Source organism: Meleagris gallopavo, chromosome 14 (genome assembly GCF_905368555.1).
Source record: "Meleagris gallopavo chromosome 14, MGAL_WU_HG_1.1, whole genome shotgun sequence".
NCBI lineage: Eukaryota > Metazoa > Chordata > Aves > Galliformes > Phasianidae > Meleagris > Meleagris gallopavo.
The window spans coordinates 7,220,246-7,244,455 of NC_139417.1; the positions used below are offsets into that span (position 1 = coordinate 7,220,246).

Consider the following 24,210-nt stretch of genomic DNA (forward strand, 5'->3'; position numbering starts at 1 on the left):
ATCAGATCTTTGTAAATATTTTACCGAATGAATGAATAATATCTTTTAAATGTTTATGCACCCTTTCAATATAAGAATGATAGTAATTTTGGCATCAAGCTATTCCTGTCAGACTGCTTTATTTTATGAATGAGGAAATGAAGATGGAAGTTAAAGTAATTCTGTGAGAAGAATGCTGCAGTGCTGGGAAGACTGCCGCAGTGCTTAGATGAATTTTCTTCCCAATTGCCACTTAGCAAATGCTTCTTCTTTGTCTCTAAAATAAATGTGCAAAATAGGGGACTCTTTTTGTCCATATACATCCAACTAAAAGAACAACAAAACCCCTCAAATGACTCCCACTTTCTGGAACCAGAACAGCTCTTCACGGGCTACCTGCAGAAGTTTGGCTCCAGGAATCGTGGGAAGGGGATTTCGTTTCTAAATTTACTCATCTTTTTGTGTGTAGTTATAGTAAAGAAGTGTCATTTGGGAACTGTGTTAGGGAAGAATTCCAGGCAAAGTCAAAGACAACGAGCTGATGGTGATCTTGACTCATTTGTTGTTATTAAATTCGTAAAATGTTTCTGCTTGTTAGTTAAATTATTATCTGGGAACAAAGACTTTTTCTGGGCAGGATTATAGCCGCTGCATGCTAATTAATGGAACAAAGAGTTGAGGGTTACAGAAGCAATAACAGTAAAATATCCAGGAACAGTTGCTGGGGACATTATTTTCCTGTCAGCTGTGCTGCTGTGTACTTTGGCATTTCTCTTGTCGTCCCACAGTAACCAGAGACTTCTGCGAGGGCCTCTCAGAAACATGCTGTGTTCTAGTCCTGTGGCTTTTCTTTTCCAGAGGGTAATCTTAGACACTGGGTCAGCAGAACCAGATGGGGAGAAAATAATAGTCTAGTGCTGGTATTCTTAGTGGGAAGTTAATGGCGCACCAAAAGAGATAGAGGTTGGGTGATTTTGTAGCCACTAATTGAGGAATAAACAGTTTGTGGTGAAGTGCGTCACTCTTCAGAAATATATACCTGGTGACTTTGGTATGCTCAGTCTTTTTTGGCAGAAGATCACAAAATATAGTGGAGGATATTTTCCCAGCTATCAGAGTCATCAAAGAGTTGCAATTCTTGTAACCAATAGTTACCTTTTACAGGAAAGCTTGAACATATGATAAAAAATTAGTTTGCTAAAAACTTGTGTTTTTATGTAATACTAACTACCAGCGTTTGAATATCCAACATTGTCTTCCATTTCTGGTCCGTCATCTTCAATAACAATGGCGTCTTATTGGGGCACTGTTGGCTTTTTGCAGATTTCGTACTATTTCACATTTTGTGACACCTGAACAATTTCTACTCACTTAATCAAGTGGGTTCATTAAATTGCATACTTCTTGTTGCGAACAAACTTCCATCAACCATGTCTCCTCTAAGTCTATTGCCAAAACTTTTCATTTGAAGTAAAGATGTAAATGGGCTGGAGTGAATGGAATATTTGACTTTTTGAAGGATGCAATATTGACAGAAAGCTGTAGAGTTTACAGGAATCAAATCAGCATCCTTTAATGTAAGCTGTTATTGCAAAATTATCTGATTTACTGCAATAAATGTATCCTCCCTCTTTGTCTCTCCGATAAATGTATAATTTTATTTTCCTCACTTACAAGAAGCTAGCGATGAAGTGATTGGCAGTATTGTTGTGGTTTGACTCTTAATCTCCAGTTGGAACAGAAAAATTTTGAAGAAGGAGCCAAAACCAAATTTCTTATTATGAACACTGATTTTTATTTTGTCTGTTTTTGTTTGTTCTATTTTAAGACCAGAATTTTATCTACAGCATCTTTCAGCATAGGCCTGCTCAGTGTGTTCTAGAGGCATCTAGAGACGTAAGATGGCATCATTGGTACCTTTATGGTATTGATAACACTCAGGAATCCCTACAGGTTTTGTTGATGATGAACTGATAAAATAGTAAAGTACTGCATGCAGCCTTTGGCTGTTCCTGCAAAAGATCATTTTCTGTTTAAAAAATCCCTTTAGATGACTTTTGGTGTAGATTTTATATATGAAAATGTTGTTTGTGTAAGCCTATTTGGGGAGAAGAAACATACTGCTTGCACATTCCCAGTAACACTGAGACCAAGCACAGCTGTACAAAGTCTTCTCCCTGTTCTTGTCTATAGCTCTCAGACATCACTGTCTCCTAATGTGCATCTCAGCAGTACCTGTGCACTTGCGACAGTAATCTAGAAGCCACGTTAGCCCTGTTATCCTAGAAGGAAAAATGGTGGGCAGGTCTTACTGCCTAGCCTATTCCAACTGTCTTGTCCTTCGACAATAACTGGAAGAAAGCCTTTTGATGATAGAAATACTGCTCCATGTATGTAAAGTTTTGGATCTTATTCCTGAAATTAAGATCCATGAGGAATCGTGATCTTGAAAACAGAATTGTGTTGCTAAAAAGAAATGTGAAAAATGAGAAATTCATTTTGAACAAATTAAAGGCAGCATTCTTAAAAGCTGCTGAAGGATTCTTATTTTTTGATTGAAATAGAGCTCCTTGTTGATTTGCTCGGTGATGCTAAAAACAGTGGTGAGTCCAAGGTTGTCTTTATTGTGACATAAAATTTGCACATACAAAACCCTTTCCAACTGTGATACTGCCATAGTAACACAGGCTTTTTCAAAGGTAAGGATTTCAGTGCAAATATTGAAAGTTAATTTACAGTACATGAATAGTTTTTTAGTAATGGAATATGTAGTGACAGTACAAGGTAGAATCTAGTGTAAGAAAAGTAGGTAGTCCAACCAGTGGTTAAAATGGTGCTAGTGGATTGCTTTCAGTTTGCCTTTGAAAAAAAAAATAATGCTAGTGATCTTAGAAAGACTTAAAGATATCTTGTATCTTTGGGTATTGGCTATTATGCATTCAGGCACCTCTGGAACAAAGAAATGACAGTGAAATGGATGGCCTGGGTTTAACTAAGTAGGTGATGGTACAGATGAAGCCCGATAAGCTTAACACTTCATCTCTGTGCTGCCACTGCGGTTTGCGAGGAGATTAGAACTGTCTGACTGTGAGGAGGGCAAGCTCCACAAATTCACTCATACATGGCAGTTCTGTAATGAGGTGATACTTCATTCCTTAAACTACTGAACTAGAACTGCACAAACAGATGTATGCCTCTGGCAGTCCTGTGCACGCAGCACATGCTCTGCTCTACCTCCAAATGCAGTGTCCAGTTGCCACAATTATATTTTATTGATGCACACTGTTCTATGTGCATTCATAGCAATAAGGGACAAGTTGTATTTTTGTGAAAGAAAGAAACCTGCAAATCAGTTCAGAATTTTTATATTGCAGAGTAGCATTTGACAAGAATTTAAATATTTTACTTTCTCATTAGTTAATATGATAAAATCTGGTGTTGGAAATTAAGAGACAATTTTGCCCTTGGCTATATGCATTATATTATTTAACAGAAAAGCTATTTCAGAAAGCTGAGGACCCTCATTTATGAATCTTTTACGCAATTGCTGGTAAACAACCAAAGGTCAAGCTAAGTCTTAAAGATTTTTTTTTTTGAGCTTGATATTATTTTAATAAAATTGTCGAGAGTAAATGACCATTCGCACCCTCAGTGATAAGTAGATGGCTTTAAGTACCTGGCTTGTTCTGCCTGCTTCAGTAGGAACCCTATGATTTTAACTTAAGCGTATGTTAATTACTGCTGTCTAAGAAACGTGAATGCAGTTCACCAGGGTCAATGCTTTGCGGTGAGCAGGGAGGAATTTGTCAATAGATTGACTAGCCAGCTCATGCAATTCAGGTGGTTTCCAGGTTCTGAGGGCTAGCCAGCTGTGGCAAAGGAATATTTCTATCAAGCAATGAAGTAGTAATGGATTGCTGATTGCAGTTTGCTGAATATTGTCATGGAGACGTATCTTAACAATGGAAATTTTAATTTCTTTGTCTTTATGAACACATTAATGGCAGTTTAAGTTTCAAAGTTTGGTTTGTGCAAAAATAATACTTAATGGAATTCCAACAAAATGGCTGTTAAAACTCTGCTTCTCAGAATATAATAAAATTATTTTTAAAGCCAGAGAACCAGGAGTTTTATCTTGTTTGCTCTTGCAGAGGCTTGCCAGCCTAGGGCAAGTCTCTTGAAGTACCAGGACCACTTCTTTCCTTACAAGGAGAGATTGCCACTGCTAGATGCTGATCACTTAAACCTGTTCTTTTTAATTGCAAAATAGACATTATTTCATTAACCAGTGGAGCTGAAGTGGACAAGCTAAGCCTCAGTGTAAGTGAATATAATTTCTCAGTGCTAAGGCTTTCTCTTGCAGTATAATGAACCAAATCATGCTTAAAGTATATCTATATATCTATTTCCAGTAGAGTATTTGTTGCAGAAACCTGACTTTAGACATCATCACTTGTTTATGATAATGAACATCCTAACTAGAGCAAGATATTGTATTTAAGGAAACAAGCAGTCAAGTGGTTGTACTGCAAAACATCACTCAATATAGGCATATGTTCCTAAAACACAAGCTGTTTTCTGTAGATGTGTGCAAACAAAGTAATATTTTAACTGCTTTAAGCATATGAACAGAAAAGATACGGCAGCGAGATACCACTATGTGTTCTCTTTCTAATTAGAAAGTTTAATGTGATTAAAATGTTCTTTTATTAGGTTTCTCTTGTGTATGAAGGGAGAAAAAGTAAATTAATTACCATCAGCCTGAAGGAGAGCACACTGTATTCTTTATGACTTCATAGTATGGATTTGGTTATTATTCACGGCTTCTGTTCTCTGCTATGCAAATGGATACATCTTTAATTCTTAGACACATTATCATCAGTAGTGATCAACTGACAAGCAAAACAGAGCTCCTGCTGGATACTTTTTAGTACAAAAGCTCAAGGTCTTTTGATAAGTGTTAGTATAGAGTCTTGTGTTAAATGTTTTATTTCTGTACATTATGTCAATAACCTACATGTAATACACTATGTATTTTTGGCAAGATGAGTTCCTAAATTACAGGAACATTTTCTAGTTCTACAAGAACCAGTCAAAACCTGGGTAAGCATCTCCATGCTTGTGCTTGTAATATTACATTAACTGTATGTAGAAACCACTGTAAATAGAAAACACTGTAAATAAAACGAACGTCCCTCACACTTCATGTGATGTTCAACTTGGTTCAACAATAACAAGTGCAGCATCCTGCACTTTACTCAGAAGGAACCCATCCAATATGACAGGCTTGGGGCAGGCTGGCTGCCCAGGAATGTGGCAGAGGAGTCACTGTCCTTGGAGGTGTTTGAGAAATGTGTAGATTTGACACTGAACAACATGGCTTAGTGGATACTGTGCTGATGGGTTGACAGTTGGACTAGATGATCTTAGAGGTCTTTTCCAGCCTTCATGATCCTACAGATATGTCAAATGCCACTTCAAGAAAGTGTGCAATATAGCTAAATGGTCAAAGAGAATAAAGATGTGGGCAAGATCTGTTGTACAGATTGACTAGTGTCACATTACATCTTTCAAAGGTATTTATAATATGTTGGATTGGACATTGTTTAACAGTTGAACTTGAACTCTTCATTTTTCTTGTGTATTTACATTTGGTTGTGGAGCTTTGAAAGAAATCATTGTGAATATGCCCCTCTACACTAAATATATAAAAAACCTACTCATGCTCTGCAGTTTCTTGGGAACTTTTACAAGTGACTGAAAATCACACAGGAAAGTGCAGAGCATCATTGTCATGCACTGCTTGTGATGCAAGACAACAAATGTGCTTTCACACTTCCAGGCAATGCCAAATGCAATACTTTTGGTTTCCAAATTCTTAATTTTTCTGGATAGCCTGATAAATTCTTTTCAGGACATCAGCATAGAGACAATGTTGAGGTGGTCAAATTTTCAGAGAGTCTGAGAACATATTGATATTGCTGGCTTTAATAAAACACAGAGGAGTTTAGATTTTTGCAAAGGAAATCATTTTTCATCTTCAGTAATTATAGTGAAGAATTAGAAGCCTAAATTTGGATGCCAGGGTTCAGCTATTCAGAAGTTACTGTCTTTGTTGTAATTAGGAGAGTCCACTTTGACAGATAGTGTTCTTGTATCTGTCTAAAAAACCAAAATCAATGTAAATACTTTTATCAAGTGGATATGAAAAGTGCAATGATGAGATATAGCAGCAGCAATCAATGCCATGTCCTTCATAGGGACAATCAGTGAATTAAAACCTGTTTAGAAGTTAATGTCGAAGGTACTACATAATACAAAGACTAAAGGTTTAAAAGTATTATCTGAGCAGATGAATGCTAGCTATAGAAATCATGAGCAAATCATGAGCAAATTTTCATTTTCTTAGGAGTTGAAATTGTGTGGGTTTTTTTGTTGTTGTTGTTGTTTTTTGTTTTTGTTTTTTTTTCCTGAGAAAAAGTTACCACTAGCTATTTTAAAAGACTGGCACCTTTTCATCTTGCCATGAGGTGTGAGGTTTGTTATGCAGTATTTGTCTTCAGGGTGCATTTTGTTTTTCTTTTTACTCCGCTTTCATCTCTTGCTTTCTTCCTTACTCATTTTATTTTCTAACTAACTTAGGGGCAACTATGGAAGGTGAGGAGATGACTGTCTAACTTGTTTTTTTGGAATGGAAAATAGGCATTGTCTAATAAAAGTATATGGGGATACTGATACCCAAAGCAGTGCCTGGGGATAAGACAGATACAGGTCTGCCAGTATGGAATAAAAAGGAGATGGACAGACACGGTGATAAAAGGAAGCATAATGAGAAAAATGCTATAAAGAAAGGCTGATTGAATGAATTACCTTGTAGATGTATCTTGTGACCTTTCAGCACAAAGAAGCTATCTCTTTGGCTGTCCTTGTTTCCGGTAGCCATAAAGGCTTTCAGAGAAGGCTGATGCAGTTTGATGTGCAAAAGTAAATGTTGCAGTATGTTGTCCCAGCTGAGAAATGGATGTAAACAGTAGGTTATCAGGTTCCTTGCTTCTCAGTTAGCAGTGACTCAGATCAGCTGTCCAGGATGAAAGGGCACATTCTCACATTTCTTCAGACTTTTGTGAGGAGCAGGTGAGATGTACGTGCTTCTAATAGTTGCTTTCACCTGAAAATATAATGGTGACTTTCCTTTGGATGACATACGCTCTGGGTCATACTGTGGTCCTTTAGATTTATACCTATGTTTTTTTTTTTTTTATTTAATTGTTTTAAAGTATTTCATGTGAAATACTGCAGTGGGTTTTCAAAAGCACATCTATGGAAAAAGAAGTCTGTAGGACGGTTTCAGAATGTTCCTTTTTTGAGTTAAACGATGACTTGACATTCTCTTCTAAGACAAAAGAAAGGTGTTTATAATTACAAGAATAGGCTTTATGAGATAAATTTCTAAAGCAGTTTTTAATGATTGTTTTTAACTGGCTCTTAAAAACAACAACAACAACAACAAGAAAAACGGTACCTACACTTGTCAAGTCTTCCAATGATAGCATATTTCCCACGTAAGCTGATCTTTGGTTACTGTGTAAAAAGTATAACTTTGTGTAGCTGATTGTAGTAAAATAATGTACAACAAATGCTTCCATACTTTGCATTTCAAAGTGTACATTATTTTATGAAGTGGCTAAACTGGAGTTTGAGGTAGCAGGAGTTCCTTAGCTGCCATAAGTGATAAAGGTCGAACAAAACGGGCTGGTGTAGAGTTCCTTGGAGTCATTTGATGAAGTGAATAAAAATTTCCCTGTAGAAAAGAAAATGAGTGTGCCATCACACTGGTCATTGCTTATGGATTTCATCAACACAAAGAGGTTCAGTAAAGGTTAATAGGAGTGTGTAATGTGGTGTAACACAAACTTCCAATTATCAAGGAGTTCTTTAATGTCAAGGTGAGGAGAAATATGCCATTTTGACTCATATTTCCTTACAGATCAGGCTGGAGTTAACAATGTTATCTGTGGTCTATCAGGCAGGGCACTGGAAGAGTAACCAAGAGAGCTTGTACTTTTTGTTGCTGTAAAGTGTTGTGGGACATTGGGCATGTCACTGAATTTATCTGTCTCAATATTTTCGTGTACAGAATTGAGGTTCTTAGGACCTTCTTTTATAAAGTTTTCAGAGATCTGTGGATGACAAATCTTATACTGGCTTTAAATCAAAATGTTTTTGTTCATAAATTCTTAGCAGACATTGGCTGCAAAGTAAGGACAAATCTAACATTGCTTATTTTGTTAAGACATTAAATCTTGCTCTACCAAATTCATTTTAGAGTGAGGAGGAACAGGCAACAACCTAACAGTGATATTCTTGTTTAAACAAAACTGAAAAAATGAAACTCCAAACCACCGCCCTGAGGTTATTGTGATAATAGAGAAGTACAGAAATCTTTTACTAAGGAGAGATTCACAGATGAGTCTATCAAAGGAGTGCACCATCTGTAGTTGATGTCTCTGCTGTGGTAGTGCCATCTGAGTACCCTTCTGCTCAGTGGAAATGCTCAGATTCCCACACTCATGCACATATAATTCTGGAGACTACTATTTCATTGGCTTCAAATTCAGGTTTACTCATATTTAATTAGTGACCGTTCACTTGTAATGAAGGATTTAAAGACTGCTTTGTTTTTTTTAAAATCATCTGCAGGAAATTGCTCTGCCAGCTCTTACATGCAGAAGGGTTGTGTGCTAGTATGAAAGAGCACTGCAAGAGCTCAAGTGACAGAAGATTTGAGCTTTCCTGAGCTCTCCAAGTTTGTGCCTCACCAATTTGAACATGATCATTGTTTTAAAATTTTATTGTCTTGTAGCTTCCCCACATCGAGGACAAGTTATATTCTTAGTTTTGATTCAAAATCTAGCAAGCATGCTTTCCTAATAGTAGAAAGCCTCACTCTGTTCATATCTCCTCTATCTTCCATAGAATTATTAATGGTGGAAGGCAGCACATAGTGCAACTACAATGTCAATCTGCTCCACATTAATGGTGGGATTGGAGTTTTATGACTAAAAGCAAAATAACTAAAAAATGAGTAGGTGTTTTAAACCACCCTGAATAAACGCCATTTAAATTTTATTCAGCACAGCTAACAGCATGCATTTCAAAAATTCTTATATGAGGAAAACATTGAAAAATCAATGTGAGCTTAGTGTGTGTGTTTCCATAATCTCATTTTACATTTGAAGTTTCGAGTCTTGAACATCTGAACATCTGAATGTGTTTTTGGTTTGTGTTTTTTATGAATGACATCGAATAAACATTTTTTTTTTCATGGAAGCGATAGATTGAAATGGATAGTTCAACTTTCATTTGCATGTTGGTTCTGCTTTTCCTTTATAAAATAATAATAATAATGCACTCATACATCAAACTGCAATATATGTGTGAGAAAAACACTATCTCAAATAGCCACATTTATGATTATGTACAAATATGCGAGATGTAGTTATGAATACATCTCAGAGGCTTATATCCATTCCTAAATATGCTACACAGCTTGCTTTTAAAGGCTTATTATAGAGTTGGTGTTGAGTAAATATACTTTTTTAATCAGGATGGCGGTGATATTTGCTGCCTCTGAAGATCACTGGGAGTGGGAGGACTTTTCATCATAGATGGTTCTGCCTGTGTTCAAAGCACCCACTTGTACAAAGAGTGATGCTGAGAACTGCTTGCATACTTGTTAGTAACTTGAAATGTTTTGGCATACAACACAATTATCTGGATTTTGATAAAAGTTTATAGGTAGATACAAACAGGAACATAATTATCACATTTGTCCCAGAAGAAAATAATTCAAACTGTAGCTATCTGTGGTATCTTTCTAAAGTTGTCTTTCTTGAAGAGAATATTTCTTTTTCTCCTTATTCACTCAATCTGCATGTTTTTTTTTTTCCCTATCATAATTACTGTTATTATTGTTTATTTAGCGTTTGTTTATACTTCAGTGCCAAATGCTTTGATTACATTAAGTGATTCAGACTTGACTGTTGTGTGGACTACTTTATGGTATGCTGATCTTAGATGAATGCTTACCATGCAAGTGGGGGAGGAAGGAAAACAAAACAAAAAAGACTCCTAAACTAAATCCACGAACAGCATTAAAAGTCCTGACAGTGAAGTGCTGTCTGTCTTTGCCTGGTACTTATGTGAAATGATGTGGCAAAACAGATATTGCAGAAATAACCTATTTTTTGTCTGTTGTGTCAAATGATAAATGTTCATATCTCTGTGGAGAATTTCTTAGCAAATGCGGATTTTGCTAACAAACCAGAAGTTGCTTAGTTGTGTCTGCTCAGTCTTCTTGACAACTGGAAGACTCCTTATCAAAAGAAATGTCCAACCATGACTTTAACTTTTGATACATTCTTGTGGAAAAATCAGTTATTTACAGTTTACATTTTTGACAAAGGAGAGAAAATGGCTGATTTAAAACATTGTTTGGAAGAGTTATTCAGAGTGGCTACATGAAGGTAGTTTGCAACTAAGCAATATAAAGGATAGCCCAGGCCAAAAGCTGAGTATTTTCCACCAGCATTTTTCCAATAGTTTTTTCCTTAGGACTGTGCCAGTAAGATTGCAATTGTTTTTTTCAGGATTACATTAAAATAAAATAACTATGTTTTAAAATTTGTCCGAATTTATTTTGAGTGAACATCTGTGTTGTTTTAGCTAATTTATTTAAATTAAAAGCAAATGTGTACTGTAAAATGTAGTGTCAGGAAAACGATGAAACCCTAGAGACCAGACAGCAGTAGAAGTGGTGAGAGGAAGAGAATCCATTATTAGTGACTTTTTTTTTGTCGCAGATTTATTGTGTGGTGGTTTTTTTCATATCTGCTTTGATTCAGATTTCTTGTGTTCATACTTTTGTTGGTCAGCATCTTTCTAGACTCAAACAAAATTACCATCTTCCAGAACGCTCAGTACTGAGAGGAGGTTCATGGATATGCACGGATGAAGCTGGCATCTCTCCCTTCCATGAACAATCACTAGAGCAAAAGAATTCTAAAACCAGCTGCTGTTCTTTCTGGCCACATCATTTCTCCTGTCTTTGAACCTTCCATTGATGGCTGAATAAATAACAGAACTGTTTTAATGGCAATGAAATTCTGAATATAAAATACATATTAAGTAAACACTTCAATTGCCAAAGTCTTGCAGATCAAGTAAATACTCCTGGCTAGTTGCAATTGCTCTTTAAGTTTTCCAACAATTGGCTGGATGAGCAATATGCAAGATGTGTGGTCTTTTGTTGTTATAATTTAAACAATAACTTTTTCTTTCTTCCCATATATTTTTTTTAATGCTTTGGCTTTAAGTTAGGGAAAAATGAATCAATGTACTGAGCAGTATCTCACTCATGCTTGTTTTGAATGCAAGCTACTTGTTAATTATCAAATAACAGAAGTTATTCAAAATTGAGAAATTTTAGCTTTTAATGTTTCCTCAGTAACCTAAGATACTATATAATGCAATTCTCTGTGGCTAGAAAATGTTGACTTTCATTCTAATATGCAATTTTCCAACAAATGCAGTGAATAATCTGATTTTCTTCACTTAACGGCAAAGCTTAAATCAATACATCTGGAGACCTGAAAGCAGCCTCTTGAAGGGATGTATTTTAGAATACTTTCTAAGAATTCAAAGATCAATACTGCAGGGAGCAGTTTTTATCAGACTCTGATATGTTGAACATGACCTGTGCAGCTTGAAATAAATGAGTCAAATTTGTACTTAGTCCGTTGACATGATAAATATGATAGTTGTTCATAGCTGTGCATTTTGTCACTTGTTTTATATTCTCCAAAGCTTCTAATCCTGTGGGACACGAGCAGACTTTGAGATCATTAATTAACTGGGAGTGTTTTCAATTTACTGTTAATCTAGTCCATTTTATCACATTTCATTACAGTAATATTTACCTCCCTGTTGCCTACTGCGTTCCTTAGTTTTCTCCAACATATGCAAAGAAAGATTTATTTATTTTAGACCAATCACCATGCTATCCTATCTATATATATTTTTTTTTCAGAATGGATAATAGAACTTGAGCTGAGTTTAGTAGTGGACTTGCAGAGTTGAAATAAAAACGTTTATAGGCATGTGGGGAAATAAAGGCTAGAAAGGGGGGAAAAAAAAATCATCCTGCTTTCCTCCAAAGAACAAAATGCAGGCAGTTTGCTCGAGGCTTCATAAATAATACAAGATTAATATTAAAGTCTGAAATAAAATAATCTCATAGTAGGAAGCAATGGAAAAGTAAATAAATTAATTACTGGAATAGGAAAATTACAGAATACAAAAATTCAAATATCCTAAATGTTTTCTGATGACACTGTTAAACTTCTTATGGCATGGTCTGCAAATGATATTTTATCAAATTTTCCTATCAAAACACTAATGCAAGCTTTGACAGATAAGTATTCAGATTAAAACTGGTTCAAAGTGTCATTTGCCTTGAAAATTAGTTGAAAGAAATGAGAACAATATGCACAGGAATTCTCTTACAGTAAATTCCTTTCTTCTGTCACCTGCCAGGACATGACTGGTCCTTATTCATTGTTTTGATCACTAAAATGTTCATCCTGGTGCTTTAAGCCATTTTTCTTTTATCTCCTTATTCTTCCTTCTTTCTAGTATTGCATATGTTTTGGAGAAAATCATTATTGCTATTCATGAATTTACTTAGTATTACTGTCTCGGCACGTAGAGTAAAAATATAGTGGAGTGACATGAGTAGGAGAAACAGTCTCTGTATTAAATACTTTGAAATTTGGCTCCAGAGAATATTACACTTTTTTTTTTTTTTTTTGTACATTATATTCTTACAAGGTTTGCTTATAAACACTGATTTAAAAAATGGTTGTTATCCAGAAAATAGAGGATAAAAATTGCATGTATTGTCAGTCTAAGAGTTTTGTTGTGAATGAGACCATAAATTAATGCTCATCCATACTGTGCAGCTGATGCTTTGCATTCAGATAAGGACACGTATTTCCGTGGTTTGTTGAGGGGTTTTCCTTGCAAGGAAAGTTAAGGACATATAGATATGTTTATAGAGTAAGTATTCCTAATCTAAGGATTTTATAAACCTCATAAAATAGATATTTGCAGGATCTTCATTGGTGAAGGAGGTTTCTAAATGGCTAAGACGTATATATGTATCGTTGCTTTAAAATACTTTTGAATGAAATACAGAGATTTTTTTCTTCAGTATTTTGATGTTTGGTTGTCCGGAGGGGTAATTTAACTGTTTTGAAGGAAAATATATTCCTACTATGCATAGCGTAAATATTTCTATTGTTATTGCCTTAGCAGAGTTCTGGTACTAACCCCATTATTTCTTCTGTATGTCAGTGTCTTGGTGCATAGCAGCCTTCTGTCAACAAATAAACATCAAATAAGTAGAGAATATCAGCAACAGCGTAAACAAAACCAATCATTTGTTGTCAAAATTTCAACTAGTTCCTTGAATAATTTTTCCTTAATTTTTTTTTTTTTTCATTTCTTCCCTCAGAAATACAAAGAATATGAGAAAGACGTTGCAATCGAAGAAATCGATGGCCTTCAGCTTGTGAAAAAGTTAGCAAAGAATATGGAAGAAATGTTTCATAAAAAGTCCGAAGCTGTGCGGGTAAGCAGCAGAGCTGTCTGCTATTTCATTCGCTAATGTTGAACTAAGCATGGAATTTAGGCTCTGCTCTGGAATATGTACAAGCAATTGAAAATGAAATGGAAATACTAAAATGTTTCTAGAAGTATTTTTAGTACAGAAGTATTTTTAGAATCAATTCTCCAGAGAATATATATAAATGTTTTATGGCATCAATGGATAAACACAAAAGTGTGTAGCAAGGTTTGGACTACCCGTTTCCCATATGGATTGGTAAGCTATCACTTGTGTTTGGTAAAATATAGTTATTACGAATGGTTGTGCATTATTATATTAGAATTCTCATCATCAAACTAAAGCAGACTTCATATTATTGCTTTCTAGTACAAAAATAGTACTGGGAGAAACTTCTGATTTTGATAGCTGTCCTTTAGATCAGGTCAAGAAAAAGTTGAAAATGCTTCATGTAGGAATGAACCCCAAATTCCTTTATTTGTTAAGTAGTACATAGCTGTAAAGGCAACTTATCAACATTCTACAGTAGCTACCTACTTTCTGTACTTCTGTAGGCCTGACTGGTTTGTTGTTGTTGTTGTTGTTGAACTCTGACACTTTATTTGTGCTCAGTTGTCTTATTAGATTTACCATAGAAAAAGGAAAAAGTCTGACACCTGTGTTATTCTGCATTAAGTAGGATTTTTTTTTTGTAACACTTGTCCTAAAGAATATCAGGTATTCCCGTTCTACTCTTCATTTTACATTATTCTTTGAAATTTAGGTGACTGCCTATAACTGTAGTTCCTGTTGTATCAGCAGTGTCAATTAGCTGACAATCTGCTGTGGTGATGCTCTGTGCTGTCATCTGCCTTGCTTGCTTGCTGTCTGTTCAGTTGAGATGGAGGTCTCAGCATCTCAACTGTGAAGCTGAAGGCATCACCCAAGGAAGGGGATTCCACTTGTGTAGCTGCAAATACAATTCAGCCTTTCATTTTTATTTTTAGTGCAAAGGGAGGAAGGAATTTGGTGCTCTTTTAGAGGCTGAATTTTCTGGGTTGGCAGCAAAGTAAAACATATTTCAGCTTGTAAACTGAGCACACTTGGCAGGGAAGCAGAGAAAGACAAAAAACATGGAAACTTCACAGTGCCATTTTAACGGTCTGTTTTTCAGAGGGAAAACTGCACTTTAAAGTACATGCAACAGCTTCCAGAAGCTGCAAGTTGCCTGCAGAGGTACGCTGATTCTGTAGGGATGGTTTTCCTTATTCTCTAGAGAAAACTACTGTCCTGATGTTGTAAAAATGTCCAAAAGTGTTCTCAGAGCAGTGATCCGCTAGAGCTAGAAGTGACAACAAGCTGTGTACAGTGAAAGAGAACACCTTTACTAAAGGTGTGGAGCACTGTTGGGGAAGAGCACTTGTTCTCTCAGTTATAGCTTTATAATGAATGTATTCCAATGGTGGTGAAGTGTATAGAGCTGCTTTGGCCTCTTCACATAGATGGAGTTTTTCCACTCCCTCAGAGAGGAAAATAAGCAACCAAAGCTTCCTGCACCAATATAGGCTATTGTGCTCTGTGTAAATCTTAAAGCACTTGTATAGTGCTATCTGAAAGGACGTCAGTGCCAACATGTCCCGACTGACATCTAGAATGTTCTTTGGACAGTTTCCATCTTTGGAAAAGCAGTTAGAAGCTTGGTTTGAACGGGGATGCTTCATTTTAAAGTTAATTTCTCTAGCGTATCTTTCAGGAAGGTTACTTTTTGCAGAATTACAAGACATGGCTCATCTGAGGTGGTTCTTTGTGGGAGTCAGAGATGGAATGGGTGACTGCCCAGGCTCTGGTGATAAGTTCAAAACCTGCAAGAGTTCCATTTGACAGTAGAACTTCGTATTTTTTGTCTTGATAAGTTTTGACCAGGTTCTTTCTTTGGCACATTACAGCTCACTTTCTTATGCCTGTAGAAGTGAGAAGGGAATTGCAAAGCTTATATAGGACTAAGACCTATTCTACAATAAGACAAAGCTATGCTGAATCCTTCTGCCTCTAATACAGTAGAGTTTTGACCTAAACTTTGAATGGAAATGTTCTGAGCACTGAAACCTAGAGATTAGATTAATCTTTTAGATAATCAGAGGTTAATAGTTGGTAAGTAGCAAATGAAGATCAACTCCTGCCCAAGGAGGTTGTGGATGCCCCATCTCTGGAAGCATTCAAGGCCAGGCTGGATGTGGCTCTGGTTGATGACCCTGCACATAGCAGGGGGCTTGAAACTCAATGATTGTTGTGGTCCTTTTCAACCCTGGCCATTCTATGATTCTTAAATATCATCCAACCTTAGAAATGTGGGGCAACGATTGAGAAGAAATATGTTTGTGCCACGCCAAACCACTGGTTGAACTAGCTACAGATAGATCATAATTAGTGTAGTGTAAAATACTTTTTAAATGAAGCACTTTAATCAATGCACTTTTTCAGCTTTTAGCATATGCAGCAAAATCTGACAACTTTTCAGGAAGCCACAGTCATACAGAATGTTTGATTTGTGGAAAAGGCCAACAAGAAAGATTAGGAGATATAGAAATAGCATGGCATGGAAAGGTCTTTTTTTTTCTTTTTTTTTTTTCTTTTTTTTTCTTTTTTCTTTTTTTTTTTTCTTCTTTTTTGTTTTTGTTTTCTGTTTTGTTTTGCTTTCTACTTTCAAACACATTAACTTGTTCTGAGGCACTAATCACTGCTGGACTCTCTTCTCCCTCCTACTCATTTATAGTCTGGTTGAATTTTTATCTTTGTCTCATCGTTTTTCATAGTGATTAGTTGGTTCAGTGTGATTTTTATCATATTCATCCCATTTGAATTACCCTTCACTATGCAATTATCCTATCACAGAATGTCCTATTTTTGTGCTGTCAGATACATAAAATAAATGGAAAACTGAAAGTGCTAAACCAATTATGTAACCTTTTGTCATTTACTTACTGATGGAAACCCTTGCAAGCAACTCCCCCTACTCCCAGTGTTCACTATTTACATTAGATTTATGTCAGATCAGGATATTCCTGTTAACTGTTTCTTCCCTAGCACTGCCCTACTTAATGAAATTTCAGACAGGCAACTTGCAAATCTTATTTTTAAATATTTGTGACAGGGTTTGTGTTAATACTATGGAAGAATGGTTTTGATTCCAGATTGTTAGTACTTACCTTTGGTTATAACTGGCAAATGCAGAGGTAAAACTATGGCATTCTGACTGGGAAAAAGTCTTATTGCCCATAAGGTGGGACAAGTGGAAATATTTCCTGAGTTGTTCAGCAGTAGGTTTAATTTTACAGCCAAACCCAAGTAATCAGTTGGAAAGCATTGTGCAGTCCACTGTCACTTGTGATATTACTTCAGCCACCTTCCCTGAACTTTTACTGATTTCAGTCAGGGGAAATGGGCTTGCTCAGACTTAATGTAAAGTTAGCTGTGAGGTTTTTTTTTTATTTTAAGATTTTTAGGAGGTATCATGACTCTTTACTATCTCCACTCATTGGAAAATGAAGAGAACAGAGCACAATGGCATGGTGCTTACTGACAAAAGTCTATTTTAAGAAACTTAGTGGCAGAAAAGAGGTAAAATTAAACTATTCATTCGCTGGTTTTATTTTTTTCTAGTTAATCCTATCATAGGAAAAAAAAAAGGCGGGAAGTGAAAAACAATAGTATAAAATATAAATTGTTAGTGAATATATATATATATTTAAAAAGCCAAAATTAAAATATTAGCTAGGTAGTTAAATTTCCATTTTCAACAGTATCATTCATCAAGAAAAGAGAATCCTATAAAAATGGTTGTTGATTTACTTCTAAGATGGTGAATCAAATGTTAAGGATTATTTTTCTTTCAGGTAACTACCACTGCTACAGTGGAAAATGAAAATAAAAGAATATTTTATTAACTTTTCTACCGTAGCTACCTGGTGTTCATTGTGAAGCTGATTCTCATTATAACTGTGCTGTGAAAAGTAATTGCTGTTGTACAGTAATTCAATTTCAGTGCATTCATGCATCAGTAAGCCAGTGGGGTTTATCTCGAGAAACCCGTGACTTTAAAGCTTTTTATCATGAAATTCCACATGCAGAGAAATGATTTTCCAAGGAGTAGAATATCAGCATTAACATTTAACAAACATTTAAAATGAGGAAAAATAGATTTTTATTTTTCCCCACAGGTGCCTTTTACACCAATCTTCAAACTGTTCTCATATACTGTTAGAGTTGTATTGTTCATACATGGATAAAAAAAAGTGTAACGTGTGTTTGAAATGTTTATGCTTATTCATATACTGTCCGTGTTTGCACATTTTATTTTATGGATGTGTATGCAAGTGTATACTTTAAACACGTTGAGGTTTACATATGTAATATTAACCAATGCAGTTTATTGATTTGTGTGTGTGTGCATGAACTAAGTAAGCAATATATTAAACTCCACCAACGTGTTGCCTGACAATTACTGATGAACTGGTATCCTGATCAATAAATCAGTTTTGTTTTGTATATGTATATATATAAACAAAGGCATTCATGCAAATGATAATTTGTATTGGGAGGGCAAAATGAGGTTGCTTGGATGAACATAGAGCGGTGAATATACATATTTTTAAGAAAACTAAAGTAATCATACTGTATAAGCTAGCCAATGAATGTAGCTTTATTTACAAACTGCCCACAGGTACTTTATTCTTTCCTTGGCAGCATGTAGTATTTAACTTTTCAGGTGTGTTGCTTAGAGCGGAGTGCTTCCCCATTTGATCAGACACATTGATCGGGGAAGGTGGTGTTTGTTTTCTGGTTGGCTAAGGGTGATATTTAGGATTGGATTTGGAGTTAGCTCTACCAACTGTTTAAACACCTTTCCTTTCAAAGAGTTATTCTAGTCATTCACTTTAATGCTTCCAAATGATGTCACTGAAATCACACAAAAAGTAATGACTGAAAATTAAATACTAATAGAAAGTTAGAAAGTAGCTATTATTTTACATTTGCTCGTTAGTTTTGAATAAGAAGTTTTTAATATAAAGTTTTTAGAGCTTTTTTGATTTTCTTATGTGTAGGTTGTTTTCAGTGTCTTCTTCACTTTTTATTCACCACTTTTCCCACAGTTTGCATTTAAGTCTACTGTCGCTTTCGATAGATTTTAAATCCTTACAGGTGTTACAGAGTGTGGCCTCACTGATGAAAGTCAGAGGAAATTCAATCATAAGAAAGGCTTGGAGATTAGAGGGACCTAAATGTTTTTGTTTCGGGAAGCTAATTTAACTAATGATGTAAAAACAAGAAGTATTATGATAAGATGATGTATTGAAAATGGGTGCCTTCATCAAGACAAAAATCCAAATAAAAGTAATAAAAAGCAAAAATAGGAAGACCCAACAACCTTTTAAATCAGGGAAGCAGAAGATGTCCCTGTTATGTCAGTATGCCAATTCAGAGCATTTACTGAGGACAGGACGTTCCTGCATGGTGCCGTTTTTCTAGATTGTATATTGTTAGATTGTATATTGTTAACTTGTGGTTGAAACATATTGGCTTCCAACAATAGATAAATAAAAAATTGAGGCAACAGTGAGGAATTATTCCAGTGAGTTTTTGAACAGGTATTATTTTTAAGGGACTATTTTGAATGCGCACTTTCTACAGTGTCCACTGTCGGTTTTATTACTGTTATTTTTATTGTAATTTTCTATCACGTAGATCAAAGCCAGATTGAGAATGACATTCTTGAGAAGGAAATGGTCGTCAGTATTTCATATTCATATAATAGAAGAAGAAAAGGTCCTATGCTTCAAAGCTTATTACTTTACAGGCCTAGCCACATTAAAATGTATAATAAACATGTTTCTACTGTCCATAGTGTTCCCTCATCATTGCATCTGTAGAATTACAAAGGAAAATGAATATCAACATACACTACTTAAAGCTGTGCTGTTCAATGAGTACTATTTTGATAAATAGGTGAAAAAAAAATATATAAAAATTACTGAAGGAAAAATTTGTAAATGATTATGGGTGGAAGGAAATTATGGTGAATCATCCCAATGTCACTATAAATAGTTTCAAATAACAGAATGAAGACAATGAATAAAAGAGAGAGAGCTACAACTGTGTTAATTATTGGCAACAAATTAAAACTTTTCAGCAGTATTTTTGCACTCACATTTAGTGTTTTAACTTAATTGTTGCTAGTTACTTCTGCTATCCTCTGAATTTTGCTCACAGTTTGACTGGTTCTTCATATGTAAGTGTTGAATTTCTGTTCTGAAAGCATTAAGAGCTTTAGTTAATTTTTAGCAAAGTAGACTACACTGGAAGATAATAAGATGGTTAATAATCCACTGACAGTCAGAGGATTATTTAGAAGCATAATACGTAGTAATCATAGCTTGAAGAATATTTAAAGACACACTGAATATTTTTCTTGTTTGCTACCATTCCATTTAACATTTGCTTTTCTTGATGTGCAGAAACTGAGATCTTCAAGAAATACAGTATTAGCAAGCTTATTTTAGTTCAGTTCAGCTAGATCACATATTGCTTCTTTGTTTTTGAATTCTCTGAATTTTCCAATGTATATTATATGTGTATATTTATATGTATATTTATAAACAGATATCACTGTGACTTCTGAGAGATAATAAATAAATAATGAAAATCATTATTTCATTCTCATTGAACAGCCAATAGGCTTCTCTTAGCCTACATTCCTATTACAGAGCTGCAGCCTGTCCTTGGGCACGTTGTTGGTGAATGAAGGGGAAAGCAGCAATCAGCTGATTGCACACCTGTGCTGCCTGTGGGACAGAGCAGCTGGGTGATGGGGGAGCCGGGAGTTCTGAAGCACTGAATCAGAGCAGGGAGCTAAGAGTGTTGATCAAATCTTTGTCTAAATCTAAAATTTCTTAAAGCCTGGTTGAGTTGAGACTGTAGAAAACTATTCTTTGACTGGAGGACGACAGGGAGAGAGAGACAAAACCTGGCTCACTCAGTTGTTTGCCTTTTCTCACACGTACAAAGTTTGAATGTTTAACTTCCATAGAATGAAAAGAAATCCAACAAAGACTTCACTGAGATCCTTCACTGTCTGCTTAGTCATTTATTTTTAATAGTTCAGGAATGACTTCATTACGACAACTAGGAAAGTCAAAATAATTTTGTTTATCAACCTTTCTTCACTGGTCAGAAATAATTTTCTACTTTCAGCCTCTGTGTACTGATCTGTATTAAAGGTAGAAACTATTAATTTGATAGATCCATTTTTAAGGAAAGGGCAGTAGTTTGTACTGATTATTTTTAGGAGGTTTGAGGAATACGTATCTCTTTAGATTTTTAGAGTCACATACATAATCTGGCACATGGGGCCTCCAGGAAGCATTTCCCATATGCCAACTTGTATGGTACTGCAGATCTGAAGGTCTCATTGCTCTGCTGCAGCTTGAAATAAATACCCAAACAAAGTAACTTAAATTGGGCTTTGAATTTTGTCTGGCTTTAAAACTCTAGGCAATTTGTCTGCTCAATAAAACCAATCTAACTAGTCCTAGGGAATTCAGTGAATTTCTTTTGGAAGTTTAAATTTAGGGGAAAAAAAAACACATGAAAAAGTTTTAAATACGAGGAAAGGGGGAAAATGAAGAAAAAACCTAATAGCATTTTATGCTGGAAACGATTATGATAGTTTTATCCTTAGTGCTGGGGAAAGCAGTAAAAAGTATTTAAAGATAGTGCTTTCAAATCTAAAACACTTATCTGAAAATACAGGCAGAGAGAAAAATCAAACTAGACACTTCACAGAATAATTCATTTATTAAACTTCATTGCAAAAGTATATAACAGCCAGGGTTTGCCATCAACAACATAAAATAGCTTTTCTCACAGCAGGAACAAAAAAGTAAAGTAGGTTTGGAAGAATAAACTAGGAGGGACTGGCTTTATGTATCCTTCTTTCTTATCACTGTTTTGGAGAATTACCATATTTTAATTTTAACAAAAATAGGTGTATTTTCAGCTTGATGTTTACCATCTGAATTATAGATATCACTTCAAATAGTGAAGTTTTATACAGTGTGTTTAATTTCACTTATATGACTGTCACCTGTTCATTTATTTATAATTTTTATTTCATTTTTTTTACATACATATCATTAAATCTATTTTTGGAATGATAAATACTATTCTCAGATGTTGTAAGCACTGACATGACAATGTAATAAAAAAAAATCAGGTTCAGCTCACTGAGGTTGTTTGTTGTTACTTATTATTAATTGACTACTTTAAATACTCTCCTGAGAGAATACCCCATGGCCTGCAATGCTGTTTGTATAATATTAGCCTGTTTTCTGCAACATGACACACATTCAGTGTAATGCTTACATAATGAGCAAAGGTAACTTCTTGGAGAGAACCCTCTGGGGCATGGCCTGTGCTTGTCACGGCACAGCTGGTCATGCTGCTGTCTTTTCCATTACAAGATCTGGAAGCAAACTGGTAGCAAATTTTTGGTGATTGCAGTGTACATCTGTGTCCACCCAAAACTGTTGTAGGTGCTCCTTCACAATAGCACATTTCAGTGAAACATGCTCTAAGGAGAATCTGTTAGTATTTTTTAAGGAAATTTATTCTTGGCTCTGCTCTTCCGTTACGCTTGTGTATGGGAAGTGTGGAGTCCTGGCCTGAAGCACTGATTGAGCACCTGGGGAAAGGACCCAGCCAGCCCTGGAGCACAGGTGAAGGCAATTCAGCTGTGTCAGGGAAGGGGTGGAGCCTGGCTGCACCTCTCTTAGACCTCATTTAAGGGCTGACTGCCACTGGGCAAGGGTCTCTTCCTGAAAATTCCTCCTTTGTGGAATATTGCTGTCCTAGATCTTCAGAGGTGGGTGAGAACTTTTCCTTTTTCTTTGTAATGCCTTTTTATCCTGCTAGTCCTTTTGTAATTACATCTCCTGTGTTACCATTCCATTGCATTGATCTTTCTGATTGTTCCAGTTTGCCATGCCAGGCAGGTGCTATGGCTCAGCCCAGGTGGCTGCAGGAGCACCACAGGAAGGGAACATCTTAAGGAAAGAGCTGAGGCAAATTGGTTTTGCAACTTTCAGTAGTTAAAACTAATCTTTGGCATATTGATGAATCCTAAGAAAAAAAATCTCATTCTATTTGTTTTGTTAACATTGAACTTTTTAATGATCCTAACCTATACTTGGGTATGCTTGCGAATTGGTACTGGATTCTATGACTGAAGGATTAGTCAGTACAATAACAAACGAACCCAAAACCCTAAGTTAATAAACTAAAAGAGTCTTTCTTTTCCTTAAATAAGTTCAGATTTTGTTTGTTGCATGAGGTGAAAAGCCCATGTGAAAGGAAAGCAGAGGAGGGAGACAGGAGGGAGTCAGATCAATTAAATTTAATTTCAGTTTTAATTTTTTATTTATGGTGGCTTAAAACCACATCAAAATATCTTCCTATCTGATTAGATGCGTGGCCAGATGTTTGGGGAAATTTCTAATCACCTGTGTGCAAATCAGTTGCTTCAAGCCTGATACTCCATATTGCATGCTGTACTAGCAGGTTAGCATCTTCTGTTCCAACTCATTTGTAGAGTATCAATTTTTTCTGTATGGTAGCTTCAGAAAGGTGAAATCTATGATATAGATTTCTGATTAAAAGTGTTTTAAATTAAAAAAGACTGAAATATCAGGGAAAAACCTTGAAAATTCACTTTCTCTGGGAGCAAGGCAAAAGTTTACTTTCTTGCAGAATGAAACAGCTTCCAGTTTTGAGGCTTCTGCTAGACAGATGGGCAATATCACCAGTGCAACATAAACCTGCTCAACCCTGAATCTCATAGCTATCAAATTCTTTTGGTACTTGAGCCTTGGACACTGGAGATAAAGCAGCTTTAGAGGCGATAGAAATGATGTAAAGAATCCTATTAAGAACCCAGAATTGCTGTTGATTAATTGACTGATTAATTAAAGTATGCTTTAAAATAATCCGATAAGGGATTTTAAATCACTTTCAAAGATGGATTTTGAAAGCGGAGTTTCGCAGAAATGTCCAAGCAATTCTTCTCTTGTAGACGAATGAAGATCTTAAAACATTTATGTTGTAGAATTAAGATCCGCAGAAAGAGCGGCTGAGGACAGGAGCTCTTCAAAACTGTGCTGCAGTGCACTGGTGTAAAAGCAGGTACAGAAAGCAATGTGTTTGGCATTGCTTTTCTCCTTTGAGATGACGCCCAGAAAAACAGGAATGTGATTTTGTTTTTGTGGCATTTGAAGTGTTTGAGGGAGAAAATTGCTGATCTTTTCATTTTGAAGTCTCTCTTTCTTAAGGGCTGTGTCATTTGGTGCTTTGTCTTCAGTGCTGTGACAGTAGTCGTTTATTTCAGGTAGCGTCTCGATTTCAGTATTACACTATATGATTATGGCTTGTTAGATAATGTTTTAATATTAGTTACACATGAAAAAAAAAACAAGAATAAGTTATAGTGAAAACTATTACTTATTTTACAGTCTGTAAAA

General features: G+C 35.5%; 1 protein-coding gene across 9 annotated transcripts in view; it reads left to right on the forward strand.

Annotated features, from left to right (window-relative positions):
* The window catches only part of CACNA2D3 (calcium voltage-gated channel auxiliary subunit alpha2delta 3), a 396,960-nt gene that overhangs the window by 72,503 nt on the left and 300,247 nt on the right, over positions 1–24,210 (forward strand). For all 9 annotated transcript variants that reach the window (XR_014886317.1, XR_014886318.1, XR_014886319.1 and 6 more), the window contains exon 3: positions 13,553–13,669. Coding sequence is in view for 6 of the 9 variants with exons in the window: in XM_085235720.1 (XP_085091846.1) it covers positions 13,553–13,669 (117 nt within the window). In the remaining 3 variants the exon portion in view is untranslated. The remainder of the gene's footprint in view (positions 1–13,552; positions 13,670–24,210) is intronic.